Source organism: Glycine soja, chromosome 5, assembly GCF_004193775.1.
Source record: "Glycine soja cultivar W05 chromosome 5, ASM419377v2, whole genome shotgun sequence".
NCBI classification, from domain to species: Eukaryota; Viridiplantae; Streptophyta; class Magnoliopsida; order Fabales; family Fabaceae; genus Glycine; species Glycine soja.
In genome coordinates, this window is record NC_041006.1 from 42073423 (window position 1) to 42094763 (window position 21341).

Sequence of the window (21341 nt, forward strand, 5' to 3'; positions counted from 1 at the left end):
TTCTATTTTTCATATAATACATCTTTAAAAGAAAATAAGAAACTTTAAATAAGATTAATCGATAATTAATTTTAAAATCAAAATCTCACGATCCGATTGAGAAACCAAAAACTCTAAAAATTAAAAAAATAATAAATACAGTCTATAATGGTATGTTTAGATGGAAGAAGAAAAAAAAAATAGGAAGGAAGAAAACATGATGTATTTTTTTTTATTAGATCGGAGAGAAAGAAAAAAAATTAAAAAAAGATCGACTTGTAGAAATAAAATTTTGAAATTTTTTATTTCCTCACAGTTTTTCTCTCAAGCATGGTTTAGACTGTGTGCTAATTTGTCCTGAGCAGAGGGTTCGTATGATCAATAAAATATCATGTCATACAAAAAATAAATGCGTTTTCTACTGCGAGTTGTCTGATATTGCACCTTCACCAACCGTTGATCGTTTTCATTTGTATATTTATATGTATATGTATATGCGCCAAAGTGCACCGCTTCATCACTATCACCATCCCAAAAACTGCATGTGCTTCTGTTCGTTTTCCAAATCTCCTCTTTGTTTCTGAATCTTCCCTTCGCTGTTGCAGAGATGGCTTCGCGGTGCTGGCCTTCTGATGCTGAGGTGCTTGTTTTGTGCTTATTTATATTCTGATCTGCTCCTTAAATTAATTCGTCCTCATTTTTGCGTAACTTAATTTTCTTCTACGCCCTGAAGCTGTTTCTGTTTCTTCACTGAACTCTGTTTCTTGTTTTTGCATCGTTTAGTTTGCATATTGCAATTGGCATATTCAGCTGGAAGTTTATATTTGTGTTGTACGCATCATTAAATCAATGATAACGTACTTGTCTGTCTTTTCCCACTCAATGTTTCTTTAGTTGCGTAGGGATCGGTAACTGCACATCATTTCCGCATTTACCTTGGTCTAGATGGCAAGAGTGTTTGGATCGGTTTTGGATATTATATTATTCTATTAATAATAAAATTGATTGATCGTGAGCAAGGGATTTCTGGTGAATCCTCTCCATTGTGGCTCAACCTAGGATCATGTGTAGCATGACTGTATTGTGCTAACAACTTATTTAATTCATAATGTTTTGAGCCTTTCGAAAGTTGACGAATGGAATGTTACAATGGAAGTGGAAAATAACTGACAAATGTTAAAGAGAACCTGAACAGTTGGAGTGGAAGAAGAATTGCCTTTTGATCAACTATTCCTCTTTCCAATACTGTTTGATACTCTTGTGATTGATCTACTTGTAATCTGCAGCTAAATGAATTGAGAGAGAGAGTTTCGAAAATAGTGGATCTGAATAAAGAGGAAGTTCGAGTTGTGGTATCTCCCTATCGAATATGTCCTTTGGGGGCACACATTGATCATCAGGTATTTTAATATCTCTTTCTGTTATGTTATTGCAAAAGAAACTCAATGGGTTGGTCTTGAGCAATATGTACTAGATCGGTGGTGCTGGGCAGATAAATTTCACCTTTTCAGTTGCCAGGCATTATTCTCACAATTTTCATTTGAAATTTGAAGGAGTTCTCTTGCAATTTCTTTTGGTATTTGCAGGGTGGGACCGTTGCAGCTATGACAATCAATAAGGGAATACTTCTGGGGTTTGCTCCTTCTGGCAGTAATCAGGTAAAGTTGACTTCTTTCATGCTCATAAAGTCATAATTAACTTCTTTCCTGTTTTCACTTTATATGCTTCCTACGCTCACAGACTCATTATTCATGATACCTTCATTTGTCTGATGAATGATCTCTGGGACTTTTATTTTAGGTTGTAATTCGTTCTGGACAGTTTGAGGGAGAAGTTAAGTTCAGGTCTGTGGTCAATGATTATAGAGCTTGCTGTTTCTTAATTTTTTTAAAAATTTCTATTCCATTTCTTATAAAATTATCTTGAGTGAATGCATGCCAGATGCATTTATTTAGATTTGTTGTTAGGAACCAAGAATTGAAATGGCAAAGAAAAGAAAGAATTTTATTAAATAGGATGAAAAGAACAAAAAATAGGAGAGAAAATTCTCCTCCAAGGGTTTCCCCTTCACAAAGGATTTCTCCTTTCTCCTATCCTTCTTCCCCTATTTATATTTAATAAACCCCTCTGACAAACTAACCCCTTAACTAACTAATCAATATCCTAACTGTAGTAATCCCCTCTTCCTCACAGTCCTAACATGTGTGCCACCTCTGACCAAATCATTAGGATTACAATACATGCTTCGTAATGGTTAATGAAGATGAAATATAAATGCTAACTCTTACTAATTGACAAATGATGTGAAGTTTCACCATCATTACGTATATGGCTGAATGATGGGCTCTCTAAGTAGTAGTTGGTATATGATTTCAACTGCCATTCTTTATTTCTTCTTTGAGTTACATAGTAGGTGCGAGTACCTGGGTAGGGGAGGGGATAGCCAGTCTGATGGAGGATCAAACCTCCAATGTCATCATCACACCCAAATCTTCAAGATTTAGGGCTAGTGTCGATTGAGCTATGACATGCATTTCTAATGTCATTCTGATCTTGGGCTATTCTTGTTTTTATTGCAAAATTTTGTTATCTAGAACATTATATAATTTGCCCAGTTTTGAGTTATAAAGTGATTGATATTTGATAGAGTTGATGAGATTCAGCAGCCAAAAGATAAGAGTTTGGACAAAGATTCATCAGAGCTACAGGAACAATGTAACTGGGGGCGTTATGCTAGAGGAGCCGTATATGCACTACAGAGTAGAGGAAACAATCTTTCTAAGGTCAGATATAATGCCAGAGGTTCACCTTTCTGTTCATCACTTGATTATGCTGAGTTTGTGCTATATGTATATCAGATGGATAGCAGCTCTATATGATAATATAGTTTAACTTGCACTTTCACTTTGATTATGAGAATGATGGTACAAGACAACTTTTAAGTTGAATATTTATGCTCTGCAGTTTAGTTTACTTAGGGCTTAAAAATTGTTAACTAAAAGGCATAATTACCCCCAAGTTCGATGTTCTGTACATTTTGGGGAAAGGGATCCATCCATTCTGTATTGATATTATCTAAGTATGAACCTTAGTAGCAAGAGGTTATTGTCAACTTCCCTATGAGTTCTTTGGTGAAACTCTAAAATCAACTAGCAAATCAGACTGAAGCTATTTTTTCATAATTATTATTTTTACTGTGCTTATAATTTTAAAAATTCGTTATGTTTGTATTTAAAATTAATTCAGTGAAATTTTATTATTCAACAATCCAAAAACAGTGAAATTTGGATGATTAGACTTTCTATGCTAATCCTTAAATTTGGGACACCACTACAAGCAAAAAAGACTTGGTAGAGAAAACTGAAGAGGCAATAGTCTGCCCACTTTAGGCTCCCTCGCTATCACTTTCCCTAATGCCTGATCTTGCATAAAACAACCAACATGAAAGAAGTTAACATTACAATTGTTGTCCATCAGTTGTCCTATTGAAATTAACTTCAAAACAAGTCCAAGGAACACTAACACGTCTCAAAAGGAGGGATTAATGTCTTCAACAGAAGTAATAGAAAGAGTATTACCATCAACAATTTGAATATTTTGGTGTCATTGTAAGTGCGAACATTGTTCAAATGTTCAGGGAACTAGTCATGTGATTAAAGACCACAGAATCAACAAATCAGTGTTGAGATAAGATGGCATTGGACTTACCTCGAATGCCAAGGCAGAAAGAGCAGATAGTACCAGTTGCTGCACACTCTCCACAGTCAAAGTTCCTGCACTGGAGGTTGCAGGAGTAGAGGTTGGGCCCATTGAAGTAGTAGTGGTCTGAAAGGTTCTCCTTTGAACAAAAAAGCTTCATTAGAAATTGATCTTGTTTGCTGAATTCATAGAATTGTTGAACAACAATAAGAGAGTTTTGGAAACATCAACATGTAAAATAGTGGAACGATCAACCTACAATTATAATCCTAAATAGAGAGACTTCCTTGATGGTAAGTAGCTATGCTCCTATTTGGATAAACTTCTTCATAAGCACTTATAGAAGAAGAAATTAAGACGATAAAATGTATTAAACTCCTCCCATAAGTTAAAATCAACTTATACATGTTAGCTTTTGGAGAAGTTAGATGAGAAAACTTTTATAAATGTTTAAGTGCATAAGTTGATTTTAACTTATAGGAAAAACTTGATTCATTTTACCTTATTATTTTCTTTTTCGATAAGTGTTTATGAAGAAGTTTATCCAAATAGAGCCATGTCAAGCTCCAATTGAATTCGTTTTGCAGCATTGTCCTGGTTGTAAGTGCTTTTGGTAATCCCACATATCTTTAGAGGTAGAAAAAGGACCCAAGGGTGCTTCAATGGAAGTGAGGATCCAAGTTACAATCTAGGCATCCTTGATCTGCCATGCCTCTAGTGTATTGTCTGCTGGAGCAGTTGAAGTCCCATCTAGATGGCCCCACAAGCCTTTTCCTTTCACAAACATCTTGAATTGAAACTTCAAGGCTCCATAGTTTTTGCCACTAAAGTGGACACAAGGGTTCTCTGTTGCCATAAGGAACCTACAACAACAAACAAGAATCGGGATCAAAACCAGAAAACCACGAATAGCAAGAACTAGAAATTGTCCCCATTGAGCACAAGACGAGTTGTATCAAGAACCACAAACCACAACTAGGAATCACGAACTAAACAATAAACGAGAATTAGGGATTGCGAACCAGATAACCAAGACACTGTTGAACGACAAAAAACCAAAAAATTGCAAACGAACAACATCATTGTTGTCACAAAACCAAAAATGCACAAGATAGTAGGCAAGGAACAAGGAAGAGTGATACCCGTTGCTGGAAGGTGTACAACTCTGTCATAGAAGGAGGGCTAAAGTCTCAAGGTAGGAGATCCGTGATACCATGTCGAGAAATTTTTGCTTGATGCCTTCTTTGATTCTATTCTCCTCTATAAATAGTCCAGATTGATTTTCAACTCTTAATGACAAATTCATTCTAATCCCTGATTCGGACAACCTAATTAGGAATTCTAAATGTATAAAATTAATAGGCTGATTATATTTCTAATTGTTACAACATATAATATAAACAAGAATAATAATGGGTTCCCTGGCTAACAATGTGATCTACTCTCCTCATTTGTGCCTCCGGCTCCATTAGTCTTCTTTGCACATATCCAAACCATCTTAACTAATTTTCAGATATCAATATCTCCTTGTACACAATCATTTGTATTCTATCCTTTCTTGAACGACCACTTATCCATCTTATTTTTTGCTACTCCCACTTTTTTCTCTTATCCTTTTAAAGTATGACATTCACTATTATAGAGTATAGTTGGTTGTATAGCTGGCCAACTGAATTATACAAAAGAAAGAAAATAGCTTGAAATAACCAAGGGATTATTAAGATTTTCTGTAATCAGAAAGTACTGGAAGATGTATTATGTTTGTAGGTTGCTTATTTTTGTTCAGGACTTCATGGAAGCAATACAGTTTGTGATATTTTAGTTGGCTGCTTTTTCAACATGCTTTCAGATTTTAAGCATTGCACAAGGTTGTCATGTTTAGCAAAGTTTGGGGTCATTAGATCCTATGTCTGGGGTCCTGTTATGAGATGTTATTTTGGCACATCCCATTTTTTTTTAATTGTTTTAAAGTTTAGATTAGTTTTTTTTTTTTTTTTTTAAAACATCAGCCGTAGCAACTAAAAGTTAAATTATTGGGGAAAGAATATTTATTGCACTTTTGTATTTCTGATGTAATAAATACTTTCCTTCCCAATAAAACCTTTTTGTTGTTGTTGTTCTTCAAGTAAGATTATTGATGATGACATTTGATTTACTAGAAAACAAAATGGAACTTACCTCTGTCATCTTGATCTTGTATAGGACTGGTTCTCGGGTAAATGTTAGATGGGTGCAACTGTAAATATCTTTTCTCCAACCTCATGGCCAGAAAATAAGAAACTGCTTGTGTTGTATTTCTGGTTTTCTTGCAATGAAGATCACTGCATGCAATTTCTTTCTGTTATTTCAAAATGTATTCCCACCCATCCTTTTTACAATGTTTCCAGGGTATCATTGGATACATATGTGGTTCTGAAGGTCTGGACAGTTCGGGTTTAAGCTCTTCTGCTGCAGTAAGATAGTGACTTCTCCCTGTCTACTTTCTCTTAATTCGGTCCTTAAAATTATGAGTATGACGGACTTGTAATAATTGAAAAAAATTTCATCAGAAGAAGATCTAGCTAGTTTAGCTTCTTGAGCAAAATTCACTTTCAAGCATGGTATGGGGATATTGGAACAGAAGATGAACTAGGAGAGGAGAGCAATTTTTGTTGTCAATGTTATCTGCTTTCTTTTGTGCATCCATGTGCACTTTAATTCCTAGTAGTAACAAAATAAATGATGATTGAAGAAATGATTATTATTTATTTATTTGACTGTAGCTTTATTAAAAATAAAAATACTTTTATAACCCTGAATTACTAATAATACCTTAATTACAGCCAGATCCCAATATATTATTCGACTCTCCAAATAATGTTAATATCTGTTAATCTGATCCTATGCTCATTTTCTTTTTGTTGTTTTTTAATAAGCTGTTCATTTTGGTTTCTTTTGAAAAACACCTTGATAGATCCTTGTTGGCAACTGCCCATGTCTTCTGACTTTCTCTGGGTATTTCAACTTTCATTGTTTGGCAGGTTGGAGTAGCTTGCCTCATGGCTTTGCAATATGCAAATGATTTAGTAATATCTCCCACAGAAAATATTGATTATGATAGGTAAGTCTATCCAAGTCCTTGGAGACAGTCACTATGCATTCTTCTTGAACCATGGGCAAATGTATTTTTTTTATCGGCCAATGTTAGTTGCTAGTTTGTTAGTTTTTGTCAATGGGAGGGATTCAAACCCACGACCTCTCCCTGCCCCCTTTTCCCTTCAACCACCAAGTCAATCACCACGGACAAATGTATGAATCAGTGCTGTCAAAGGCATCAGAATTTCTTAAGTAATTGAAAGCATTTGATAAGGTGTACTAAATGCTCCTTAACCAATATCCAGTGCACTCTTTAGCATTGCCCCTTTTAATTTTACTTTGAATGTCACGTCTTCATCAATACAAAACAGTCAAATATTTTAACAGTCTTCATCCCCCCTGCCCCCCAACATTATTGTTTGCATATTTCTGTTATCAAGGCTTTGGTGCTTTTCAGCTGTTTGTAAGAAAAAGGGAAATATTTTCCTTCTAATCTCTGCTTCTCACAATCTTGTTACACGTCTTTGCAAGCTAGTTACTCACTATGCTGGAGAGTAAAATGATTCTAAAATGTTACCATTGAAGTTGAAAAGTTAAGATGCTACCAAAGCTCAAAATCGAAGTTGAAAAGTTAAGATGCCACCAAAGCTTAAAAGGAATTAGATCCTCATCCTTTCATTCATTGCGATCATAGATATGCTACTGAGTCATTTCTTAATTGTCTGGTGATATTAGATCAGTCCTCTAATGTTACTTTTGTCTTTATAGGTTGATTGAGAACGAATATTTGGGTCTGAAAAATGGCATAATGGACCAATCAGCTATATTACTTTCAAGCCATGGTTGTTTGATGTGCATGAATTGCAAGGTAATACCTGGATTAATGTGTTGTTATCACAAGTTCTTAATGTATTTTGATTTTTTGAAGCATACCCATCAGTAACAGAACTAGATTTGGTATCTGGCATGTTGATCATGTGCCCTTTTGTCACTCAAGCTTCTTATTGTGTCCATATATTTGTTTATGCATCTTTTTCACCTATATGGAGGGTGGTAATGAGAGAGTATGTGTTTGAAAAGCAATCGAACAGTGTAGGTCATTGTAAAATATACAAGGGAAACTAGACTGGCTCACCTCCCCACTTTCCCCCAAGAAATAAATTGCCGATGATATCATTTACCAAATCCTCAGTGGCAATGTTTATATATTCCTCTAAGTTCCTTGACCCTAAAGCCTTCTATTTTTTTGGAAGAGTAGGGGACTTGCTAAATGATGGGGCAATTGAATTTATCAGCCAAAACACTTCAAAATTCTGCCACTAACTTGTAGCATAAGTTGTCATCTTACAAATATAAAGAATTGCTTGTTCCACAAACTTGTATTAATTGCTAGATCTGTTTCATGTAGGCATTGATTTTTGATACGTCCTTAATTCAGATACATGAAAGTTGAAAAATATTTTTGTTTGCTTGGATAAGGATGAGCTGGATATCTTTGAAGATGTAAATAACTAGTTTATTTTGTTGATTTTGTTTTACTGTTGTTTTGCTTAAAACTTTTCTGTGGCATTTAGCTTGTCATATTAAGCTGTTTTAGGAAAAAAAAAATGTTGCACTGAGGTTTAAATCTATGATGCCATGCATACTAGCCTCCACCCCCCCCCCCCCCACTAGGCTGACCCTAGTGGGTTTATTTCTATCCTACTTTAGATAGGGGGACATGTCAGCATAATTAATAAATTAAATATTTAGCACAATTATTAATTAACGCCATTATTAAATAATGGTGTTAATTAATAATTATGCTACAAATAATTTCTCCCTGTTATCGTTGTCCTTCCTCTATTTTCATGTGTTAGTTTGCACATGCAGACCAAAGATTATAAGCTTGTTTACCGACCAAAGGTTCTAGAATACAACGAGAGTGGGGAACCAAAAGCAACCAGAATATTGTTGGCACTTTCAGGGTTGAAGCAAGCTTTGATGAATAACCCTGGATATAACAAGCGAGTTGCAGAGTGTCGAGAGGCTGCACAAATTCTTCTTGAGTAAGTTTTTCTTTTTTCTTCTTTTGCAAATTTATTACTATTGTCATTCATTTTTTTTTAATAAGAACTTGTCTTTACATGCATTGCAAAATATTTGACATTTCTAAATTTTTAGTGTCTAACTCTAAAGAGCTGTTGCCAAATGCCAAACTTTACACTTACAAAAGGGTGTCAATAAACTGAGCTAGAGGATGGAAGTGGTATTACCAAAATGGATAAAATACCTTTTACTCCTCATTAATCTCAATTAGATCTCTCACGAATCAATTTTTGATGTTGTCAAATTTGCATCAGTTTAGTTTATTAAAAGATGAGGCTGAGCCTTGACGCAATGGTAAGGTTGCTGCCTTGTGACCTAAAAGTCACGAGTTCAAATCCTAGAACAGTCTTTCTGTTTGTGGGGGCAAGGCTGCATACATTTACCTTACCCAAACCCCACTACGTTGGAGCATTGTGTACTGGGTCGCTTAGTTTATTAAAGGATGCATGGTAGAAATTTTAATTGCAATAATAACTAAATCCACATATAAGACATTAGCAAGGTAATCAAGTTAGCTCTTCTGTGATTGATATTTCAAGAAGATATTTGGTAAAGAGAAGGAAAATAATTATAAAACAAGCAAAATAAGTTGGGTTTAATATTTTTAAAACAAGCTAAACCAAAACTTAAAATTTGGCTCATTTAAATAAATGAGTTAAGCTTGAACATCATTTTTTATTTTTATGCAAGTCAAACTAGACTTTTAAATTTTGTCTTAGTAATTTTTACTCATTTGGGTTTTGGTTCCTATACTCCCCCTCGCCAAGGTATAGGTCCATACAGTTTCCTATTATTAAGGTTTTGCTCCCTTTGAAACCAATTTACAATTAGAACTAAATTGATGTATATGAATTTGGAGAGATAATCAACGCCCAGGAAGTTTATATTATTTTTTATTCATTCTGCAGAGCATCTGGAGATTACAAAACAGAGCCCATCCTATCTAATGGTCAGTATCTTTCCTTCTCACTGTGAACCTAGTTATATCTTTTTTTAAATAGCTAACTGATCTAAGATATTTTTTTTTTCCACTGAGCAGTTGATCCAGAAGTATATGAGGCTCACAAGGTATAAAGCATTGGCATGTTAAATTGATAAGTATGCAGATCTTTACAAAATTTGTGATATAATAATGCACAATTTATATTTTGGGTGATGGCACAATAAACATGAAATGTATAGCTAAATAAATAAGTTTCTTTGTTCAAGGAATATGATTTTGAAAATTGTATAACTGTAGAAAAGTAATAAATGCACTGATATTTTCTTTCTATGAATCTATGCACTACAACAACAACATCAAAAGCCTTGTCCTAGTAGGTGAGTCTGGCTACATGGATTACCCAATGTTATTTTGCTCGGTCAAAGACTAAAAATTTAGAAATATTATTTACCATGAGATCTATCCCAACCAATTCCTCCGAAGTCCTTATTGGCCTCCCTCTTCTCTTCTTCACTGGGCTATAATCATACAGTCCATTATTCTCATTGGTGCTTCCCTTGGCCTTCTTTGCATATGTCCAAACCACCTTAATCTACTTTTTGTCATCTTTTCTTCTATTGGTGCTACACCATTCACCAACCACTTCCCATATACAATCATTCCGTATCTTGTCTTTTATTGTATGTCCACACATCCATCTTAACATTCTCATTTCTGTCACTCCGATCTTTTTCTCTTGTGCATGTTATATCAACATTTGTAAGAAAGTATTATAGATTTTTTGCTATGCTAGTTAATTGAACCTGTTTACTTGTTCCAGCTTATTTACTGATGTTTAATGCTTCTTTCATATGTTGTATATTATAAATCCCGACTATGATTTTAGCATAATCAAGTACTCCTACATTTTGTTTGTGCAGCACAAATTAGAACCTGATCTAGCCAAAAGAGCAGAGCATTATTTCTCTGAGAATATGCGAGTTTTGAAAGGTATAATCAGTTGAATAGCTTAGATAGATCTCATCTTGAGGGTTTATGCCCTGCTCATTTAACCTTTTTTTTTTCTATAAACATAATTTATTTAATTTTTAACCCAGGAGTTGAGGCTTGGGCGATGGGCAGGTTAAAAGATTTTGGAATGCTTATTACAGCTTCTGGTCGGAGTTCCATTCAAAATTATGAATGTGGTATAACCTAAATCCCCAAATTCATTATTGGAATGTTTTGAAATTTCATCTTCTTGCTCTTCTAATATGAAAGTGACATGAAGTACAGGAAACCAAAATGGGGTAGAAAAACATATTTCTTATGCAGTTTTATAATTTTCCAATATCTGGCTGCACATATTTAAGTATATAGCCCTGAAAATTTACACACATGCACACACACAAAAAAAAATTGAGCGTGAAAACCAATAACATTTTACAGGGCTATATACTTAAATAGTGTTGAATTTTAAACTTGTGTTGTTCCCTTTAGAACTCCGAAACATTTTTCGTTCTGTCGTTTCCTTTTCTACGGCTCTATATTTTCCTCTGAACCTTTTCTTACTTGCTTTCCTAAAGCTTCCTTCCAAGCCCTTGGTACATGATGGAATGTTCACTATTGAATCCAGATTCTCTGCAAAGCAAAATATTTATTTTCTATTTTAGTTCTCCAAATTTAATTTTACCTTACCCCAAACTTTAGATTGGAGCTGTTGGTGTCCTATCATTTGCAGTATATCTGGATTGTATCGATAAACAGAAGACCATAATGAAACAGCTGATTTTTTAAGAGGAATCTAATAATTTAATCAAACGCATCATGAATAATTTTTCATCAGCTTTGATTTAAATCAATTGAAAATTTTTCATCAGTTTTTATTGTATGCGTGCTTTGAAAATAACATCTCCTAATACTTATGAGACACGAAACTTAACTTACAAGTTATCCTTGGATAATTAGATGTTAGAGTAACTATTGATGATCATGTTGAATGATGATGTGTCTACAAGGTTGTGAACCACTGATTCAACTGTATGAGATCCTTTTGAGGGCTCCCGGTGTATTGGGAGCGCGCTTCAGTGGTGCTGGGTTTAGAGGGTGTTGCCTTGCATTTGTGGAGGCTGACCTTGCAACTGAAGCTGCATCATTTGTCAGGAGTGAATATCTCAAGGTACAGCCAGAGTTAGCAAGCCAAATAAGCAAAGACACTGCAGTTTTGATATGTGAATCTGGTGATTGTGCACGTGTAATTTAAACAGCATTGTTGCCGTTAATACTTCTATTTCATCATCTTTCTTATAAATAGCAATCGCAGCTGTCAATATCATTGTAATTCATCAAATCTTTTAGTTCTGTCCTTGTATTTCATGGCCTGGAATAAACTCACGTTACATTATTAGATTTGAAAGAGGTGTATTTTAGATGGTGAAATGTAGTTATAATCCTTAGATTATAAAATTAATATAATGGACCTTTAATAATTTTATAACTTATTATATATTTTAGAGTTTACTTTTGATATATTATCAGTGTAAAGCTCGGTTGGCTCTTAGGGCAGAAAAGTGCCAGAAACTTATTAAGAATTATATGGATTCTTTGAAGGGGTTCAACCCCGATGTTTCTTTATTAAAAAGGATGAAGAGGTATTGTGTGAAAGGTATGGTTGTATGAAGAGGGTGAGGTAGTGGTCCAGCAGAGACCTGAGGCCTCTAAGTAAAAGCAACCTAAAAAACTTCGTACCCCATTGCTGAGAGGCTCTTCGTTATGCGAAGGTATGGGGGAGGGATATTGTACGCAGCCTTATCCTTGCATATGCAAAGAGGCTTTCCGGATTCGAACTCATGACCAACAAGTCACCAAGACACAACTTTACCGCTGCACCAGGGCTAGAAAAAAAAAAATTTGTAGTCTAATAGATGATGGTACGCAATTCACAACTTTATATGTCGTAGATGTGTGACAAAATTAATGTAATCCATATTTTCTATATATATCTTAATTATTTTACTAATTTATTTTAAGGGTAGTATTGTAATTTAAGTTTTAATTTAATAAAATAAAATAAAAGTATGCATTTAATTAGCTTTTTTAAGTTATATTTTTCATTCTTTAGTTCTTTGAAAAATTGTAGCACTTGCGTACATGTTTACAAAATCTTTTCTAGAAGTCTATCACGTAAAAATCACATCTTTAGTTTTTTTTTATTTAATAAAACTTAATTGACTTAACTACCAAGCACGATCAACTAACAAGACATGATTGCTCCAATTTAACGAGTGATTTCAAGCAAAATTATCTTCTTGAGAATTTTATACTCAACTCAAGAGAAGAAATAATTCACTGAAAACTACAATAACATTTAAATTATTAGAGAGAAACTAAACTTCTTTAATTTATTGTTATAACAGTTTAAATATAAATAAAATAAAATCTTGCTTATTAACATGTGACTAAAGTAATATATTGAATATGTTATATTATCTATCATGGAATGAATATTTTCTTATGAAATGAAGCAGGGAATTTTTTTTCCTCTGTGAAGTAGGAGAATTTACAAAAATATATACTTGATGCATGATTTATTGTAAAAATTGAAATGGTAGGAGAATGTTATTTTTATCTACCATGACATCTTCATCTACAACACCATAAAAGAATCCTATTTGAACATATTTCAATGGATAAATCAAGTCTCTGGTTAATGTACCAATATACTCTAAATTTTAGTCTCTCTATCTTTTTAAGCTAGCCTGTAATTCATTAAATATGAACTTCACTTATGACTATTATTATTGTGCATGGTATCATGTTAATTTCTAATATAAAAGTTTGCATCGCATTTGCTCTTTTACATAGGTTTTCATCTTATTATTTCATAAGTTATCAGGAAAAAAAAGTATAAACCAAAATGACTTGTGCCTACGCAGGGTTCCTTACTAGTTTCTTCAAAAGAAGGGCCAACCATCAATCTCACCAAAGATGTGAGATTTTATAGTTCTTTGACACTCATCGAAATAATAATAAAAACCAACTTGTATTTCATTTGTCATTTAACAGCCTAATGATCCGTGAAAACCCAAACTATTGATCATTATATTCAAGCAATGGAACAAGGTAAATTCATTAGTTATTCCACTTAAAGTAGAAACACCTCACTGTTATATATATTGTTCTCTCATCGGGTTAGCATATAGTAAAATACTCCGCTCTTATTTGACGGTTCAAGTTAGGAAAGGCTATCCTGATTAGATATGAGGAGAACTATTGTGACAGTCTGATTAATTAGTGGAGAACCTTGGTTGGTTTATGGTCGATCTGTGAGAAATTGATAATCATCGTGTAGGTTCTAATGAGTCCAAGATTGGCCAGAATGTACCAAATCTAGTTAATTTTTTTATCAGAAAATGTTATTTGTTGTTGGAATACTAGTTTTGTTTTTTGTTAGTAGAGTGCTATGATAAATAAAAAACAATTAAAATTGATTGGTTGGAACTTGGAATGGTGAAAGGTATGCACCCATGAAAGTTCTCTGCTAGATGCCTAGATCCATACCTAGCCCTATCTTTCATTCCTTTTGACCTGCCTTTATCTACGATGTAACTTCAACATTCAAGTGATTTTTGATCTTATGAATTTCCCTACCATTGTCTCTCCATCCTTATTATGCTTGTAATTTATATGCATAGATCAGTCTTATCTCTTACATTATTAAGTAGTCTTGAATCATATGATCTCTATTAATTTTTACATAACAAACAATTAATTATCATGAACTTTTTTAAAATTTAAAAATCTAAATAGATATCAAGTAAAAATTGACAAGAATTATAAACAAGTTATAATCTTGAACTATTTAATAGTTTCTTGTTCCTGATATAGTTTTATTTTGTGTTTAGGCATTTTTGGCCTCCCACTCCCACCCATTAATAAAATAAAAATAAAAATGGAATGGAATGCAGCTAATTATAGCAAGAACAGAGCGACAAGAAAATAGTAGAAGAGAATATTTGAAATAATGATGAAATTACAGGTCACGTGCTACTACAACACAAACCCTCCCATCTTTCTTTCTGAGCTCTGCCAACTTCTCATATTTCTGAGTTCTCTTCCTTACTTGTCAGTTGGCACTGTAGTATCTCATATAAATCAGAGCCTTAAAGCAAAACCACCCTTCATTAATCTCAGTTTTCTCTCTACCTTTTCTTCTTTCCACAAAAATGGTTCCATCCCAGTTATCCAAGTAGGGACTCCTGTTCTTTTCTTGCACCTTTGTCCTCAACTTGTTAACATTCCCGTTTCTCCCTCAACATAGGAGTTGAAACCACTGGAATCACTGTCTCTGTGGTTCGCTTCTTGCTTCATCTTTTTAATTCCAAACACTTTATTTAACAACACACTCTCTAATTCCTCTTTATTTGCAATTGCAGAACAAAGAGTGCAGCAGAACATAGAACATGTGAGTCAAGCTTCTGTTCAGGTACTATTGCTTTTCACATTTATATATGATGTGTTTGGGAGAAATAAAAAAAAAAATGTAATGAAATTTTGGAATGACAGTGCCTCTATTGAGATATGGCAAGTACTGTGGACTTCTGTATAGTGGGTGCCCCGGGGAAAAACCTTGTGATGGCCTTGATGCTTGTTGTATATATCATGATAAATGTGTCCAAGCCAAAAACAGTGAGTCCTATTTTTATACTTCCTTATTTATTGTATTCAAACATTTTACACTAAATCACATCTGATATCTAATAAATAATTTACCTGATGTGGTTAAATTTTATCAAACATATTTGTGAAAATAAACACACACACACACACACATATATATATATATATATATATATATATATATATATATATATATATATATATATATATATATATATAAAATTTAAACTCTTTACTTAGATGAAACGTTTTAGTTGGATGTAGCAGTCAGTGGTTCAGAAAAGGACATATGTACAGCTCTGACTTAGGAGCAAAGGAAGGAAGTCATGTGGATGTGGTCTTATTTACCGTGTTTCTCTTGTGATTCTTCCAATAATTTTCATTAAATTTCGGTCATTATTAACAAAGAAAGAAGTGTGTTAAAGAATATTTTCCTGCCACTCCTCTTGGCTGAAACGGAGATGAAACCTAGGTCTAGAGTTAAAAAAACTTCAAATTTGTAAATTCTGACCGGAATTATTATATTAAAAATATATATAAGTGTTAAAAAAACTTTAGAAAACTATCCATCGATCCTTGGGTATGCGCTGTAAATGTTAATTTTTTTCCCAAGTGACATATGATAAGTGTCTCACTTATCAAAGACAAATCTCATTTGATAACTATCTTTCATTGATTTTTTTATTTATTATAAGCTGAAAATCAAACATGAATTCTATAATATTAATTTATTTACTCAGCAATGACCTTTGTCACAACAAAACATTATCTTTTTTTCTTACTTTCTAATATTTTGATGAAATCAAATTCTTCTTCAATAATTGTTAACTACTGTTATTCTAAAAAATAATAAAGTGAGTAACTTGATTCATTTCAGTTCAATAATATTTTATAACATAACTAATACAACATTTTTGTAAAATTTTTAGATTATTTATCAATTTTTATTATATTTTTTAAGGGCCATTTTTATTATAAACTAATGGTTATTAGTGATATGTAATATGACAATCGACATTTATATATAATTTTAGATCTTTTAAAAAAAGAATGATCAGTTTATCTTCTGTGTTAATATACTTGTACTGAATGTTCTTGATTTGTTTTGAAAACACTTAATTATAGATATTTATATTTTTAAAGTAAATTTTAATTTTGAAAAATCCCCCGCCTCCATCAGGTATCCTCGGTTTGGATTGAAGAAAAAAAAACAGGAAAGAAAAATTTAAAAATTTGAATTGAGAAAAAAAATGAAATACAAGAAAATTTTCAATTTTTTGTCTCTATAAACTATTTTTTTTTCTTCAATCAAATAAAAAAAAACATTAGTATTTATATTTCTTTTTCCATACTTCCGTCCAAACATACCATAATATCATGTCGTGTTTGGAGTTTTTGGTCAACAAATTTGGTGTATTTGGTGAGTTTTTGGCAAATCCATCTCCATTTCAATAGCTTAATTTTTTAATCATTAAACCTCATGTTATTGTTTACAATAATCTTTTTTTGAACAACAGTGTTTAGAATAAATTAGTTTTTCCTTTTAATATTATGGGACATGAAAATTTAGTAAAAAAAGTTAAAAAAAACGATTCCATTGAAGACTGATGTTAAATATCTAAAGTAAAAACATTTATGAAAAAGAATATTTACTTGTTAATAATTTTAATTTTCTATTCTTAACCCTAAATATCATTGAATTTTGGTAGGCTGTTGTCCATTGATGATTGGCACGATGTGGTCCTTCCTTTGTTTTTCAGCATCTTCTAAACATTGTCTTCTCTACTCTGAAACCGATCCTTCTCCAACCAACACTTTCACAGGACTACGCTCCAATTGAATTAGATCTTACTCAAGCTTCTCTCTTTTCTACCTAATCTCTCTCTTCCGAGCTTCCCTTAACCACAACCTCGGAAGAAACCAGCAACATTAGTACATAGAACACCAACATGGGTTCCAATCCCTTGTCTGCATTGACTTCAACAAAGCCCACACCAATCCCAACCCAAGACCACGACGACCAAGACTCTCCTTCATCAAAATGTCTTCTTTCCTTCAGCACCGACTCTTGTTCTTCAACCCCATCTTCCTCTTCCCACAAAGCCCTCTTCATCACTCTCATCCTCATCACCTCTATTGCCTTATCAACATCCTTCGCCTTCGCCTTTCTCTACTTCTCTTCAAAACCACCACCTTCTCCTCTCCTCGTGGCTCGTCCTCTGTCCAAACTCAAACGCCCCGTCGTCCTCTTAGTCTCCTCCGACGGCTTCCGATTCGGTTACCAATTCAAAACCCCAACACCCCACATTTCCCGTTTGATCGCTAACGGAACCGAAGCCGAAGCCGGTTTGATTCCCGTTTTTCCCTCTCTCACTTTCCCCAACCACTACTCCATCGCCACTGGCCTCTACCCTGCTTACCACGGCATCATTAATAACCACTTCACCGATCCACTCTCTGGGGAACCCTTTTACATGGGTAACAGCCATGACCCCAAGTGGTGGCTCGGGGAACCCTTGTGGGAAACTGTGGTAAAAAACGGCTTAAAGGCTGCAACTTATTTCTGGCCTGGTTCTGAGGTAAATAAGGGTCCTTGGTCTTGTCCTTTCAATTATTGCAGGCACTATAATTCTTCTGTTGCGTTTGAGGATAGGGTTGATGCGGTTTTGGGGTACTTTGATTTGCCTAGTGATCAGATTCCTGATTTCATGACTCTTTACTTTGAGGACCCTGATCATCAGGGTCATAAGGTTGGTGCTGATGATCCTCAGATCACTGAGGCTGTTGCTAGGATTGATAGAATGATGGGGAGGTTGATTAGGGGTTTGGAGGAAAGAGGGGTTTTTGAGGATGTTAGTGTTATTATGGTTGGTGATCATGGAATGGTTGGTACTTGTGATAAGAAGTTGATCTTCCTTGATGATTTGGCTCCTTGGATTGATGTTCCTAAAGATTGGGTTGTGACGCATACTCCTGTGCTTGCAATTCGTCCACCTTCTGGTAATGATCCGGCTGATGTTGTCGCTAAGATGAATGAAGGGTTGAGCTCGGGGAAGGTTGACAATGGGAAGTTTTTGAGGGTGTATTTGAAGGAGGATCTGCCTAGTCGGCTTCATTATGCCGCGAGTAATCGGATTGCGCCGATAATTGGGTTGATTGAGGAAGGTTTCAAGGTTGAGCAGAAGAGAACCAAGCGCCAAGAGTGTGGCGGTTCGCACGGTTATGACAATGCGGTTTTCTCCATGAGGACTATTTTTATTGGACATGGTCCTCGATTTGCTAGAGGGAGGAAGATACCGTCGTTTGAGAATGTTGAGATTTATAATTTGATTACTTCTATTCTCAAGATAAAGGGAGCACCTAATAATGGCTCTGCCTCATTTGCTGAGTCCGTTCTACTATCTGCTGCATAAGCGACAAGACCGTGAGCTTTTATTGGTGGACAGCATTGCAGATGTCGAACTCTAGTGAGTAAAATATTTGATCGCTAAGCTGTATGATAAATAATGTGCTCTCTAGGAGTGACGCTCGGATCAGAAAGTATAGGTGTCATATACCTTTGCATGCGATCGCTGAAATTAGTCTATATGTAATAAAGGTAGTTCCATTTTTGTTTGTTATGAGCAGCACAAGTAGAGGGAAAGCTTAGCTTTAACAATGTGTATTTTGGGTCTGTAAGTAGTATACGATCACATGATATATATGTTCTTGAGATTGAGTGAGATCCCCATTTGGATCTCTAATCACATATCATAAATTGCCTACCAACAAGGATCCATGGATTTGAACACTACGCTGTTTCCATCTTTCAGTTGTTTTAATTTCTCGATTCTCATATTTGCTGGTTGATCTTTTTTTCTTATAACTTCATTTGCACATCAATGCACATTGTCTTTATTAAGTTTAAAATTCATTAACTCCTGTCTGCATAAATTTCTGAAATAGGCGTGTAGCTCTGATAGCTAATGTAGACCGTGTACTGCTACACTAGCCTGCGGCTGCGAGTCCATTTTTCTTTGTTCATTTAAAATATTAGGGAATCCTCTGTTTGTTTCCATCAAACCTCATCCAAGTTGTTTTCTAACTCGTGTATTTAAGTGCTAGTTTCTGCATTGGCAGACCACCTTAGTAGAAAAGGAGAGAACATTTGAACTTGGCAGTATATGGTTTTTGAGTTGACTCTCATTCTCAACATCATTGTCACTGTGCATATAGAGGGTGAAGCTTTGTTTGCTTATCAAAATTGATTATATAGATATGGATATTGACTTATTTCCTGCTTAATAAACAAAGCCTTAACTTCAGTCATTATCAGCAAAGCTGAACTTTCATGCAGATGCAGAAAACAGACCTTCCTAATGGATCGTGAGACCTAGAATTAACTGGGATGTAAATGGAGTGTCCCTTTATCATCTTCTACACGTGGCTCCCTTATCAACTTTGGCATTTGTTCAATAAATAGTGTTTCTAATATAGCATAGCATATCACTGAATAACAGAACATTCTTTCTGGTTCAGTTAAATATATATTTCATAACTTGAATGGAAATCTCGGACATGGTATGTTAGGCATTAGCTATGGGATGTGGTGATCAAATGTAGGAATTGAATGATATGGGAATCAAATTTCTCTCTGGGTTTAGGCTTGATGGCAATGATTGCCGAATAGAGGATTATACATAAAGAGGTTGAGACGATTAAAAATTGTATGCTTTGTTATGAATTGTTTTGATTAGTAAATTTCTGGGGTGCGTAGCTTCTGGTCATAGTATTGGTGGTGTCAACATAGTTGAGATTACGTCTATTATGTTCTAGTTTGGCTACTCCTTTTGATTTAAAAAAAAATTGTGATCGAAGTCATTACTATTCTAAAATCACACAGGATAAAGCTATTAGGCACAATCAGGTCCTAAAGTTAGGTGAAGTGTAAAACATTAATCAATTTAATCCTTAAAATCAACATTATTGGTTAATTTTGTACTGATTTAGTTTAGCGATAATTGATTTTGAACTGTTACATGTTATTACGGTGTGTGTTTAAATTGATTTAAATGACATATTTACATTGAAATGTGCATTTTGCATTGAAAAGTACAAGAATATATTTTCTAACTTTAAAACAAATAGAAGCTGAATTATTGATATAACACAAGCAAATTTAGTGTCTAAACTACGTCGGTGTAGAACCAAAATCATGCCAAAGGCTTCTTTTGATGCTGAAGCTAATAGTACAGTAGTAGTATTTATTTACGCCAGTATTGACTTCTTGGACGCAGGAGCCAAACATAAGCTTAGTTTCCAACTTTAATAATTATCAATAAATTTGGTCTTTTAAATAAGCACTACGGATCAATTTAGTTCTTAATATCGTTAAATCAATCAAATTAATTCCTGAATTTGATAATTATCAATATATTTGATTCGTGGTGTTAAGAATTAGATTGATGAATATATATCTAATTGACTGATAATTGTTAAAAGAAAAAGTTAAATTACTTTTTAGCAAAGTTAAAGGAAAAAATAGATTGATAGTTATATTAAAAGAGTTTAATAAGTATGTATTGTAAGTACAAAAGTTTTTATACTATCAGTCAATTAAAGTCATTATTTTTACATTAATAAATTTATTATATATAATAGTTTGTAATAAAATAACAGTATAAAAAATATCGTAAATATATATACTATTTTCTCTTATCAAAATTGAAGATTCATTTTGCTTTTTTCACGGCATGAAGGATCAAAATGAGTAAAGATATTAATTTCGGGACGAAATGATTGCTTACTGTTTATGTAAATGATAAAGCTATCAGATACATTAATTTACTCATACTTGTCTACTCGCAACATGTGAACCACGTGTTTCTAGAATATTATATAGTATAACGATCAAAATCAA

At 33.9% G+C, this 21341-nt stretch overlaps 1 protein-coding gene across 1 annotated transcript; it reads left to right on the forward strand.

Moving 5' to 3' along the window:
* The first annotated feature begins 359 nt into the window (after positions 1-359).
* Positions 360-19235, forward strand: LOC114411405. The gene is made up of 17 exons (XM_028375098.1): positions 360-619; positions 1266-1379; positions 1566-1637; positions 1780-1823; positions 2627-2762; positions 6066-6131; positions 6699-6778; positions 7522-7621; positions 8626-8801; positions 9750-9790; positions 9881-9909; positions 10705-10774; positions 10882-10971; positions 11782-12023; positions 12302-12428; positions 15199-15248; positions 17383-19235. The coding sequence occupies exons 1-17, from the start codon at positions 587-589 to the stop codon at positions 18853-18855; spliced, it is 2943 nt and encodes a 980-aa protein (XP_028230899.1). The 5' UTR covers positions 360-586; the 3' UTR covers positions 18856-19235.
* Positions 19236-21341: the final 2106 nt, after the last annotated feature.

Coding starts and splice junctions, on each gene's coding strand:
- LOC114411405 (XM_028375098.1), top strand. CDS start 587: ATGGCTTCGCGGTGCTGGCCTTCTGATGCTGAG. Junction 1,380..1,565: donor GGGCACACATTGATCATCAG/GTATTTTAATAT, acceptor TGGTATTTGCAG/GGTGGGACCGTTGCAGCTAT. Junction 1,638..1,779: donor CTCCTTCTGGCAGTAATCAG/GTAAAGTTGACT, acceptor CTTTTATTTTAG/GTTGTAATTCGTTCTGGACA.